Genomic DNA, 14445 nt, shown 5'->3' on the forward strand with positions numbered 1-14445 from the left:
ATATATTAAAACTCAGGTTGAACGAGTATAATATCAACACTTTAATGTAATAATTAATTGATACACAAATTATTTTATCCTTATATATAATAATAAATCACTATTAATAACCATTACTTATGACAAACTATTATTTTAATTTATAGTAAATATGTCTAAGGCATAAAGCAAATTAATATTTCATGTCTTATAACCAATATTGTACGCAAATATTGTACCGGTGTTCTAGTCTCAATATAACAATAAAATGATGAATTATGCTTTGATTTTTAATTCTTTTGCTTTGTACAATATTAGTATCTTATATTATATTGTTACACAGATTGTAAATTAACTATATACTGAATTAACTAATTAATTATTTGTTATAATTGGGGATACCACAATATAAAAATGTAATATTTTACTTTTGCATGAGCCATTTCAGTATCTGATCAGGAATTATTAATTATAAAATAATAAAAGTAATAAAATTACTTTTAACATGACATCTTTTAGATAAATTTTTGCTTGTATTTAATAATCAATGGTTTACATAGATTTCTTTAAAAAGATATTGACACGGAAGTGGTTAAGCAAAAGTTTGACAAAACGATTTTAGTAATAATGATGAACATAATATTAATAATATACATTTTGTACTTCACATACACACTTAGCACCAATAAATATATAGACTTAAACTGAATCTGTTAATAATCCCTAGCGATAAAAAATATTGAGCCATAGACAATCAAGTGAAATTCTACATAAGAGAAACAGATGAAAGATTTAAAAAATACTCAACTTTTGAAGACATCAAGAATTACAAAAGATTACAGAGTTACCATGAACAAGTAATTGGTAAAAGAAGAAAGATACAATATTAATATCAATAGGAGAACATCTATTTTTAATGTATGAGAGAAACACCGGTAGAGGATTATAATCTTTGGTGAAGGATTTCATTTATTACCTCCTTTGTTTGTTAAAATTTGAGCCGTATAGTTTGTTTATCAATTTTAATTATTATTCTACCATTTATGAATGGAACAAATACTTGTGTAACAATAAATAACTTAAAAAATTATTTATATGACTATTTTTAAATTTTCATATTTCCTTACATATTAACACACTTATTGTTCTTTATTATGTTCTTTATTAAACACACACAGTAGGTATTCTTATCTTTTGCTATAAAAATATCACTTTTGTGAGTACAGAATTATTTTACTCAAATATGGGCATAAATAATTTGTTATATAAAGAATAATGACGATATAGTAACAAAGAAAAGAATGAGATTTTTATGAATTAAAACAATACTGCTTTGGATAATGTATATATCGCATGTATAACATTATTTAATTGTGAAACTATACGACTCCATTGTGATCATTATTAAGATAGGTATCAGAAGATTTTTATAAGTGCAGAAAATTTTCAAGGCATGAGTTATTAATAAGACCAACTATGTTAGAAGTATTATTAAAGTTTCTGTGATAGGTTCTTGGTACAAGAAATATTAGTAATCTGTTATACTGTTGACATTCTAAAGAACAATCTCTAATTTATTAGGAATATTAAAATATTAGGCAAAAATCATAATATAGTATAGATAAATTTTAATATGCAACAAATGTTAACATTTATTAAACCCACAGAAAGAAAAGTGTTAGGTATTTCTTTTCATGCTAAGAGATAGAGAGAAAAAGTGTTAAGGTTGCTATATAGCTCTGGCATAAATTTTATTTTTTCTTAACCATTAAATCATGAAGTGTTATTGGAAGGAGTTAAAATCATCACTCAGTAATTGGATTCGAATTTTATACATCTTATCTTTAGGAAGAAATTATATAGTTTAGGAAGAAATATCACGATAAACACGAGCAGTAAATGCTATTTCAATATTATTTTACTAGTTGCAATCCTTATTCCAGCATAGAAATTCATAAAAATGTTATTTTCGATAACAATATATAACATATATTTGAACAATAGTATGTAACATGTGATTTCTCAATTGACTTGGGTTATAATAAATCAGCATGGTATAGCAGTATAGTAAATTTTTAGCAATAAATTTAACGAAGTTTATAAATGTTCTTTCGTAAGATATAGTTTTCTTTAGAATATCAAAGGAACCCTTAATGGCTATAATTTTTCTGTCATCACTGATATCTTTTTTTAAATAAATTTGAACAAAATTTATATTATTTAATATATGTATTGTATCTAATGTTTAAAAAAATGAAGTACATATAACTACTTTATGAGAATTCTTGAATGTTGAAATTTACATTCTTAATTGCAGCATTTTGAACTTATATTTCATATTCATTTCATAGTATTATTTTTTCCTTTATTTTTTCCTCCTTCATCTTAAGCATACATTTTCTTATAGAAGGTATACTTTTAATGTTCCATTCTTTCTTCTTTTTTAAAAGTACATTCTGATACTTGTCATTTTAATAAATTAATTATGTAAAATGTCATTAGCAACAAAATATAGAATTTCATCATAAGAAATAAATTTAATAAAATAGTTGTACCATTAAAGGTTTCAAGAATATTTTATCTTTCGAAAATTTATAAAATTTAAATGTAAATGAAGTTATTATAACTTTTTCTTTACTACTATGATTACATATTAAATATATAATAATGAAAATTTTGCAACAAATAAATCAACTTTTGTGTTTTAATTACAAATCATTCCATTTTTTTTAGTTTGAGTGTATAATACTTGAGAACATTTGATAAGTGCTATTGACAGAAACAAAATATATTTATATACATACATATATAATAATCATGGAAAGAATAGTAATATCAAATAAATTGCTTTTGTTGTATCTGTCACAATTTAAAACTTTCATGTTTACAATACAATTAAATATATTTATATACACTTGTCACATTCCTGATATTTGCGTATTTAAATACATACATCTTACATTGTTGAAATTATTTTGTGCATATATCTGTTGTTGTCATTTAATTGATTATTTAAAGGCTCATTTCTAAAATTTTCTAAAAATTATTTAAGCAATTTAATAGATATTGGATAAACAAAATGTTGTATTCAAATTTTTGCTAATACTATATTGAAAATTAATGAAACTATCTTTTAAGTTAAAAATAAATTAACAAAAAATCATTTTTTTATATAAATTTAATATTATCTAGTCACATATAAAATAATATAATTTGAAAATGATTTTAACAATAAATTAAAATCGTTATAAAGTATAAGATAGAAAACAAAATTTTTTGGAATAAATTAAAGGAAGAATACGTAATGAGAAGAAAGAATTAATATATACAACGGTACGTTTGGAGAACTTTTTAATTACATACAATTCAATAGCTTTTAATTCATCGTAAAATGTTTCTTCCTTCTATTTTTCAATTCATGAATTATATTAACTGACTAATACTACTCGTGTTTTAACGAATTGACACGACTTAATATCCATCTTAAGTGCTTGTTTCATAAAAAAACTGTTAGAAAATTGTTAAATACTGGGCGACTGTGAAATTATAAAAATTACACGACATCACCGATTTTAAAATCGTGCTAATTTAGTCGCGATTTATTTTTTTTTTCTTGCTTATTGCTTCTCCTGTTTTAAGATACAATAATTACATTTTGTGTCAACTAGTACTGAATGTAAAATATCGATCCTACTTTACCTAAATAGAATTTTCTTCATTTTCCCTTCTCTTTCTTTTTGTATATTTCAGAAGGCAAAGTCATCATTCTTTTTTATAATTACTAATTTTCTCCTTTCGTGTTGCTATTTATGTCCTATTGAATAGCGAGAAAAATTCAAGATTTATTTTAGAATCTTATATATTAATTTTAATGAGGTTATTTAATTTATACAGTGACTATGTGGATAAAAGATATAACTATGTAGTCTTTATCCTTAATTATTAATGAGCACAAGATGAAAGAATGTACATCTTAGAAAGTATAATAGGTATACATATGTGTTGATACAAATATATACATATATATATATATATATATGTGGGATGTATATATGTACATATTTGTATCTTTATAATATGTTGCTCTCCTGTAAAACAATACTGCCAGTGTAACGACCAAGTGCAAAATCATAACATATGTGTATTGGTCATTTTCTCCAGTGATACCAAGCAGGGCAGAAAAATTAATAAAACAACGGTTATCATATTTTAATATATCGAAAAAAATAATAACGTATAAAGAACAACGACGAATCTTTCAAGATTTGTCGAAATGTAAATTGAAATTTACAAATATATATCTTATTTTGCGTAATTAATGGAAATTCTGTTATAAATCGATCATGTTATAATTAAGGAACCAGTAAATTGTTATGTCGTATCACTGATAAAAAATGAACAGAGTTACAATGTCGCGTATACATATATGTAATGTGTGATAAAATAAATTGATTCTAATTGAACAATAGCTAATGGGAGATTTTATATTATTCGCTATTTCTTTTTTGCATCTGTTTTTAAGTCTAAGTTTGTTGTCGTCCTTATATAAAGTTTTGTATCTCATTACTCCTTTCATATTCTTTGCTACTCTGTACTATTCGCTGCTTCTTCTCTATTCGTATGCATACGCGCAAATGCACATTAAAATACTTAGTCGCACACATAGCATGTTCGCACACGTACACGCGACATACGCACTCGTAAAAATAAATCTCTAAAACAGTTTATGCGCGTGAGCGTGATTCTTTCGGCTTCCCATTTTTCATTTTATTTTCTTTGCCATTTCTTCGTCATTTGCTTCTTTTTCCATCATTTCTTTTTGTCCAAATCTTCCATTCGGCTCGAAATCTTGGTAGGTTTTCAGTAGCTCAAAAGCAACTGAAAATCGTCATGAATTCAGTTACTTGAATAGGCAATGATACTTTACACTTTTTCCTTCTTTTACGAGAAGATGATTAATTTTACTCTATTCTTCTAGCTGAATTTATTCTATCAAAATTAACGTGTATTAATAAAGCAATTGTAACAAAGGTCACGGGGGTGTAGCTCTTGGAAGAAACGTTTATCTAATTTTACGGAAATTTTAAATGATTATTTAAATTAATGTAGAATATTAGAATAGAAAAAAATATGTGTTTAAAGCTACAAAAATATTTAATTGTATTATATTTCAATTAACGTTAACATACCAATATTTCCACAGTCTTTCATTATACATTTTTGTTATTTGTTAATAAAATGAAACATAATGGCTATTTGAGCAAATGTTACGTATCTATAAAGAAGAACAAAACTTCATATTACACATGCATTCTGAAAGCATGATATTTCGTTGAACAAGAGACTTTTCGCTTTATACCCTTTTCCAATGACCTTTGTTATTTCGATGACCATTAATTGCTTAAATTCGTTGCTAATATAGTACGATACCACGTAAATAAGTCTTTTCGGTAATTAACAGTTTTACAACAGCGTGTACTGAAAAATCAAAGGCGTTTTGCTAAAATTATAAACGTTTACTATCTTTTAATATAAAATATGCTTTTGCAAATAGCTTACAAAAATCATGTAACGCATTTAAAGATTAATTTACCCTTAAGCTGCGTATGACGGGGACTTGTGCTAAAAACGATTACTCGAGAACGTGTCGACGAGGGGCATTATTTATAATGTTTAATTTTAACTGAAGGTCGCGAACACATGATAACGTTAATATACGTAATAATATATGATAATATATAGCTAATATATAATCACCTCGTTAAAAGAAGGTCAACAGTAGTTAAAAGCAATTATATCGTAAAAAATATTGTTCAATAACATCGAGCTTTTGTAAAAATCGGTTTTTACGAGTGTTTCGTAAGATTGCGAGCATCGAAAAAATAGAAAAAATAATATAAGATTAAATAATCTTCTAACTAGCGTGATCGAATAACAAAAACGGAAAGGAACATATAGTTAGAATTATCAGAAAAATCAACCACAAGATCCGGGTAATATATGTAGTATGTCCGTCGTAGAATTTCTACGTACGTAGAAATACGTAGTATTTCATGTTTTGTATTCTATATTTCTACGTTTGTTTAGAATTATTACGAATCAAAATTCTCGGGATCTCTCGATAGCTTCACAAGTCATTCGTCCCTACGCAGCATAGTACTATCGAAATATATGAAACTTGTTGTGTTAAAACCGATCCGTTTACGAGACGGAGCGACTGGACTAGTCTTGTAGACTAGCTTGCGGTATGCGCAAGCGCCATGGGCCCAGAGGCCCTGGACTTATTCGGGTTCCGGTCCAATTTACAAATGTCTCTTATTTCTACCACCTATATTTTTTAGTAAATAATTACGTAAAGATATTTCACGTGAAAACCTATCAAATGTTTTCTATACCATTTATTACGATTCATAAGAAAATAAAATTAATTGTAATAATTTCTGAAAGGAATAGAATTCTTCTGGTTTATTATTAACTAATTTTTGTAAGTAAATATCTTTCTAAATAAAGAGAATTAAATTATAACAGTAATGCTTTGATAGATTTCCAAGTGAATCCTTCAGATCCAGGATATTTCTTTATGAACGTAACTTTTCTATTTGCTTTATTTCTAGTGGACATTATCGGACCGGGTCCCGACCTTGTTATATAGATGACACAGTAATACTTGCGTAATAGCCCAGGGCCTCACTGAGCTTGTGCACTAGGATCGCACTGCAACAGTCGCACGATAGACGGATCACTTTTTGCCCCTTCTATGAACTCGTCGAGCGATAATTTGCCATCCTTGTTTTTATCCATCTGTCGGAATATCTTGTCGGTTCTTTTTTCTGGCGTAGATTCATCTTCCGGCATTTTCATTACGGACCCCACCATTTTATAGATTGCCTGATAAGTAGAGCAGTATTTTTATATGAGTATTTAGAAATAAATGAAATACGAGTATTTGTTTGAATTTAAGAGTTAATTGTAAACCGAGTCCCTTTTCATGGCCTGGAGGCTGAGAAAAAGAAGCTATTATTATTATATTCTTTTGTTATTTTTCAAGCCACTATTAACTAGGCATTAGGTTGCATTAAAATGAATTAAGATATTTGTGATCTTGTTTTTTACTGTTTGGTAAATCGTTTTCCGATTATAATGGATACATTAATCGAATATTTGAAATCTTCACAGCCCAGTATCGCAAAATTATCAAAATTGAGCTTTCATTCCTCGTAATCGTTTCATCCTTACCGTCACAATTTCCAGCATTTCTTGCCGCGAAATATAACCATTACCATCAAGATCGTACATGCTGAAGGCCCACTTTAATTTCTGTTCCAGTTTACCACGAGATGTTACGCTGAGAGCGCATAGAAATTCTCGAAAGTCGATTGTTCCATCCCCATTCGCGTCGAATGTTCTGAATACGTGTTCTGCAAACTACGCGTAACATATTTGTGAATAATGTGATAGAACAATCTCAAATAAATAGTTATAATTACGATAAAATGTATATAAATGAGCATATTTCAATGTTAATGAAAGTCGTGCTTTTAGTAATTTTAGTAATAAAAGAAGAAGAAAATTGGAACCAGACATTTTGAAAATTAGTTAGGACGACTGCTTGATAGTAATTAATGCTTTGAAAAAATGTAAAAATTATAAAAGTTTTATCGTTTATCAGATGAATTAATTTTATTCAATTAATACGTGTATACCTTCAATAAATTTTATAAATCAATAATTTAATTTACCTTAGAGGCATCACCGTAAGGGAAGAAATTTCCATATATTTTTTTAAACTCTTCTACGCTGAGGTGCCCACTCGGACAATCCTTCAAGAAGCCTTTGTACCATTCTTGGATTTCAGCATCTTTAAAAAGACATACATTTTCTCATTGAGTTGGTATTACGTTGAATGAATCTGCCTGACGATGAGATGTGCAAATAAAAATTAAAAAGTTAAATCCCTTCTCCCCCTAGTTCTTTGTTAGAAGTTTTAGATTTATTGAGTTTGTTCTTAGCTGTTAGATAGAATTAAAGTGAAAAAAATATTAGTTAACTGAATTTCGAATTATTTATTATTGAATTGAATGTTAAATGAAATACATATATGAACAAAATTGATGAAAATCTACCTGAGAATTCCGTATTTTGCTTGAGGTCTTCTAATACTTCTGGCTTCAGTTTGCTGTTTTGTTTTCCCATGGTTATTCGAAGTCCCCTTTTAAAATTCCGTCAAGGGGTCTCAGAATTCAATTAGTGGATAATTAAGCACTAACTAGACTACTATTCTACTGGTGCCGTTTAAAACAGGCACTTCGTGGCTGGTAGTTTCCACCAGGCACGCCTGTAAACAAGAAAGAGTACATAAGTGTTTGTACCTATTTGTTTAAAAAATTGTCGAATTACATGATCTCAGTGGAAACCGGGCTTTTGCGGTTTTCTTCATTGGCCATAGAAAACATGTGTACATTCATGAATCATATTCAAAGAGAGATGGAAGAGGAGAAAGGAGGAGGAGATAGGACTACGGAGTAGATTATGGACTCGCTGATATTGTTTCAATCCTTTATCGACTTGACGAGGCGGCGAGATGAAACAGCTATGCAACGTGCACTTCTTTATGCACTATCGTTCAAAAGTACCCGCACACCTGCTGATTTCTGACTAAATGATTTTTAATTAACCGCAGTAATTTTTTTCTTTTATACTTCTGAACGGTAGTGTAGATCCACCATACACCACAAAAACCGAACTGTTAACATTATATTTGCACCTATAAAGTCATACACATTCACACCATTGTTACAAAACAAATAAAATGTTAATGTGGCTCTAGTAATGGTAAAAAGAAATATAGAAGAAACAGCAATTTTGATAAAAGAACGTCGATGATAGTATAACAATAATAATGATGATAATGATAACAATAACAACAACCACGATAATAATAACAATGATGATGATAGTAACAATAACAATAATAATAACAACAACAACAATAATAATGATGATAATAATAATAACATCAACAACAATGATTACAACAACAACAATAACAACAACAACAACAATAAGAATGATAATACATTTATAGCATACTGTGATTTATTATTATAATATTATTAGTAATGATGAGTAATGTCGATATTTTTCGTTTTTTTTTTCGCGGTGCATACCATTTACGAACAAATTATGTTTGATTGTTTAAACGAAATACTAATAGGTATCGTGTTGACGTAATAAGTACATATATATTAGATCTTATTAGACCAATCACGTGTATTACGAACGTGAATTAAAGGTGTAAAATTTAAAAAACATGTTTCTGGAATTATGTCGGTGTCTGTTCAAGTCTGAAAGCATTTCTATGTATGCACAATATTTTATATTGTATTTTAGATTATTTAAAGAAAAAGAACTAAAATCTAAAAAAGACATTCATTTAGTTTCGATTTAAAGGGAGACTCGATTAATAATAAAATAATAAATTATCCATGAATAGTTTGTAGTTCTATGATTACAATTTGTATGTTATCTAAAATTTTCTCTGCGAAGGATAAAAATTATGTGACTGAGTCGTAACGCAATCATCTCGAGAGTATTGTAGTATGTCAACTTTAAATTAATATCATTTTGTCTCTAGCAAGTTCTATTATTCTCATTTGGTTCTCAACACTTAAAAGTAAACGAGAATCAAAAATGGTCATTAGACATGATTAATAATGTATGTTAATGATATTTAGACTCGTAATATTATCCGTTGCGCTTGATAATGTGCTGTAGATTCTTACCACCGATAATCTACATAATTTTAAGCAAATGTATGGATGGCGTCAAGTAATTCTTGTAAAACACATTCTCCTGTATCTATTTTTATGTCGACCCATAGTATAATGTTCATACTGACGCATTACATATACCTGTATCATGAAATACGCATGTTTATTAATACCAATTAATTAATCGATATACTCATATCTCAGAAATAATTCATACTACTAAAATATCACAAAATAAATGCAATTGTACGCTTTAATTTGCAGCATAATGTATGTCAATTTCAAGATGCGTGTTTTAGAAGTGAACTACCGATCTTATAAGTACGATTAATCATTGGATCACGAATATTTCTTGCCGCTCTGAAACTGAATAATAGTTTTAATACTTTATTTTAGTAAGTTATGAATAGAAACTATCGGTCATAGTTTGATTAATTTTATTAGCTGCATCTTATATGTAATTACATATTACGTACGTAATACGTAACTTGAACTACGAATTTTCTTATTTTGTGATCCAAAGATTATACGGCGACTCTAACAGATTATAAAAGTACGCAGAAGCGATGACAAATATGATTTAGAACAAACTTTTATGTATGTAACAAGATGCAAGGTATTTTTTTCGAATTTGTATTGAGATTTCAAAGAAAAATGGGTTGATTGGTCTGAAATAATACTACAATCGAATACTGAAATTCAGGTACTTGTTGCAAAATTATCTGTTTACAGAAATTTCTTCCATGTATTTTATGTTGGATGATATTTGTTAACGATAAGACAGTTTATTGCATGAAATGAATGTGCGATAAAATAAAAATATCCTTGAAACTATTTTATAGGTTGTTACAAAAATATGGTAGATTTCATTTTCCACAATATGTGACCCGTCCCAGTTTTCTTCAAAATCGCGAATTAATTTTCGCAATTAATTAATTAATTGCGAAAAAAAAGATTTAATTGCGTTTAGCTACATTGTTATAGTCAGTTCTACGATTAGATCAAATGGATTTGAAAAAAAATACATTTTTTTTCCTTATGGAAAGATTCAAATGTACATTAAGAAATGTTATATATAGTATGTATATGTATATGTATACACACACACACGCACATACATAACAAGTGTAGCAGCCGCCTTTTTGTCTCATAAGTTTTTTGGTAAATGTAACGCATTAATTGTAACATACATTAATTCATAATACTACATTTGTAATTTAATGATTGGAATAAAATACATAATAGCAAAATTCGGTTTATTCAAATAATAGGTTATTTCTAAAGAACATATATATATCATTTTTATAGTTCTTTAAATTATTTTGAATCATTATTTTCCTTCTTTTTAACATGTCTTTTTAAGATTTTTAATCATTAGGCAAAAAACCAACTTAATGAATTTCTTAGACCTTGTATACAGTGTTCTTGAAAATCGAACATGTTTGTGCCCTATGCAAGATTCTCGTTAAAAGAACGCATACATATGTATATTAAATAACTACAGATAAAAGTCGGTAAAACTTTTCTTAAAGGACGTTATTTCGCACCCTTCTTGAAATATACTGTATATACAAAATTCATACAGTATTGTGGCGCGCATTAGCTAGGTTACATAAGAATTTTAATATCAGCAAAATCAATGTTACTACGTTAGCAAATATATATATATATATATATATATATATATATATATATATATATATCTCGTTTCCTTTCATACATTTTACATTATTTAATGAGTATAACGAATGCATATACAATTTTTAGTTACACGTTTCTGAAGAGACACAGAGATCCGAAAATCTAAAGACTACAAAATAATCTATAATAAAACTGTGTAAACATGCTGGTTTTTGGAAGAAGTACGTATATCTCAAACCTTTCAATTTATAAGATAGCAAGGCCATAAAGTATACAGTCATAAGATTTCGTCAAATCGTCGATCGTGATTTCAAATAAATTTACAATCTTATTTAATAATCTTATACTAAACGATACGAATATAATTATCGTTCAATTGCACATTGAACTACCTCTTACTTGTTATTATACATTTCATAAATCTTTCCACCGAAATATATTTATTTATTTTTTAGTCTTTTTTTTTGCTCTTGGAAAATAAAAAGTAACACATAACTATCACATACTTTACGACGCTATTACATATAATTTATTACATTTTTTATTTAATGTTCTATTTAATATGATTGGACACCAGCAAAGTATACAAAAATTTAATAAGTTATCGAATAAATCTCTTTACAGATTTTGCTTTTTCCTAAGAAAAGAATTTTTCTTAACTTAATTAACTTACATTCAGATTAAATTGTTAAAAGCCTTTGGTTGTTAATTACATAGTCTGGTGAATTTCGAAAACATTGATTCTAAACAATTTTATTTATACAACATCAAACTAATAATTTTATTACGATTATATTTCGAAATCTATTCACTGGTTTGATGGTAAATTAATGACAGCTTTAAAGATTCGAAGTATGAATTTTAAGATTTTGAGGGAACAACAAGGAATTCATTTACATAATATGATAGAAGAGTTTATACATATTGTTTCTTTAGTATCAAGTTCATATTTAATAGTCAGCATAAAAACGGAAAGTAGATGCAGAAGCAGCATTATACAACGTCAGCATTAGCATCAAATGAGAAGAAGTAGAGAAAGAATAGCAGAGAAGATATTTTAAATTTGAAGTATCTGTTCAAATTATGTTCATTATTACAATCTATTAATCTTAGATTTCTACAAAGGCTATATATTCTTCAAATATATCGAAGACTACTGGTCCTAAAGAGCCTATATACTAAATAAATTGTCGAAACGACGTCGAAGTATGTAAAATCAGAAATAATAATCGGCAGTATATTTTGTCTGTCACAAATATATACATATATAATTATGTTTTTAGCAATTGCAATTCTATGAGAATTAAACGAATTTTCGAGCAATATACAGATCTACTTTGAGTAATGTAATTTGCATAAATCCGTTTGTGATAATATAATTTCAAAAAAAAGAACAATTTTTATAAATAAAAAAAATAAGCATGAATGTAATAACGATATTTTCTTTTGTATCTTCATACCATTTTTACATTTAATTTCAAACCATATACCGTCACTGATGATACGTGTACCATTGCGTTCGAAATGAAATATACAATGAAATTCTGAAATTAATGTTATCATAATAAATTGTATAATGTATATCATTGTAATGTGAATTTTGAATTAATTTCAATTATTCAGTAATTTATGATAATAACGTGAAAGCGAAGTTTATTTTGTTTTATGAAATTTAAAAAATTTCATTTACACCGCTTGGAAAGTTTTAACAAGTATTACGTGTAACTCGATGCAATGAAAAGCATTAAAATATTTATTCAATTAGAAGAATTTTTGGAATAAGAATATAAAATTTGTGAGTAGTGTTTTGAAAATTTTTTTACATACAAAGCAATTGAAAGTCACGAAATATATTTCGCGTATTATTATGACAACAGGATTTTATTGGTGATTCTTTAAATAAATTAATCATTTATTTGAAAGTATAATTCGAATTGAAATTCTCGCTTCAATGTTTCAACAGCTTACGGATTATTACACGAGCAGCACAACGAACAAACGAGTTCGACTTTCGTCAGGGTTTACATGTTACAATAATCATCATATATTTATCCCTATATCCATATTCATACCCATATCCATATATTGGTATCAATGTATCTTTATTAATAGATATATGGGAGATTAGTCTCGTGGAATACATAAATTACATGAAAGTATTTATACAAAATGTAAAGATATAAGCATAAATACATTGCTAAATTTTGTCATAATATCGTCAATAATATTGTAAAAAAATAGATTATATGATAAAAGAAGCTGCCTATCCTAAAATATATTTAAAAGACTTAAAAAAGAAGAGGAATACGTTCTATATATCGTAATATGTCCCTTTTTGAATGCAATCATTTCACGTAAGACACTTTTATCGCACCCCTAAAAGCAACAATGATATTTTATACATTGAAAGCAAAACTGGTCTAAACCACATTTCTTCTGAAAGGATTCATGTGATCCTAACTTTCGAAGAAGGCCTGAAAATAAAAAATGTCTACCATGTCATTCGAGGACTGTCACGAATCTCTTTATCGCGCAATACATAGAGTATATTTGTATTATAATGTTTTGTTTTATAGCTGTAATGCGTAATTTATCAAAAAGTTGTAGAAAGAGTGATTAGACTGTTGATATTTATGAAAATCCATGTTTTTAAGAATACAACTAAAAAATGGGAGCTAAGCTTTGTTTCCCCTACGAAATATTATAATTGTATGGAAGAATATTGTATCTTGAATATTTTATATATTTTTGCCTGTCATGCGCATTCTGTGCATTTCTTGCACCTTTAAATTTCCCACAAATGCATAGAAATCCGCATTCTAGTGATAATTATTAGTTAAAAAAAAAAAAAAAAGATAGAAGCGTGCCTTTTAACAGGTTGGAAGTGTGATTGAATGTATAGGGAGGATAGAATGGATGGCGTAGAAAAATATAAAATAGTATAGATTTGTGAAATAGCGTAGGTAATTCAATTTTTCGCTTGCATTTGAATTTCTCATGTTTAGCTTGAAAGATTCGTAGTTTCAATTGATTATACTTTCGGATATTTTTCATA

General features: G+C 27.6%; 1 protein-coding gene across 2 annotated transcripts in view; it reads right to left on the minus strand.

The window, feature by feature from the left end:
* Positions 1 to 3313: 3313 nt before the first annotated feature.
* The window catches only part of LOC117210688 (neurocalcin homolog), a 76608-nt gene continuing 65476 nt past the window's right edge, over positions 3314 to 14445 (minus strand). For both annotated transcript variants that reach the window (XM_033453945.1, XM_033453946.1), the window contains exons 2-5: positions 8103 to 8314; positions 7719 to 7837; positions 7216 to 7404; positions 3314 to 6867 (exon numbers count right to left, since the gene is read on the minus strand). In XM_033453945.1, coding sequence (XP_033309836.1) covers positions 6667 to 6867; positions 7216 to 7404; positions 7719 to 7837; positions 8103 to 8172 — 579 coding nt within the window. In that variant the 5' untranslated portion in view covers positions 8173 to 8314 and the 3' untranslated portion in view covers positions 3314 to 6666. The remainder of the gene's footprint in view (positions 6868 to 7215; positions 7405 to 7718; positions 7838 to 8102; positions 8315 to 14445) is intronic.

This window comes from Bombus bifarius, unplaced genomic scaffold (assembly GCF_011952205.1).
Source record: "Bombus bifarius isolate JDL3187 unplaced genomic scaffold, Bbif_JDL3187 scf7180000008208, whole genome shotgun sequence".
Taxonomy (NCBI): domain Eukaryota; kingdom Metazoa; phylum Arthropoda; class Insecta; order Hymenoptera; family Apidae; genus Bombus; species Bombus bifarius.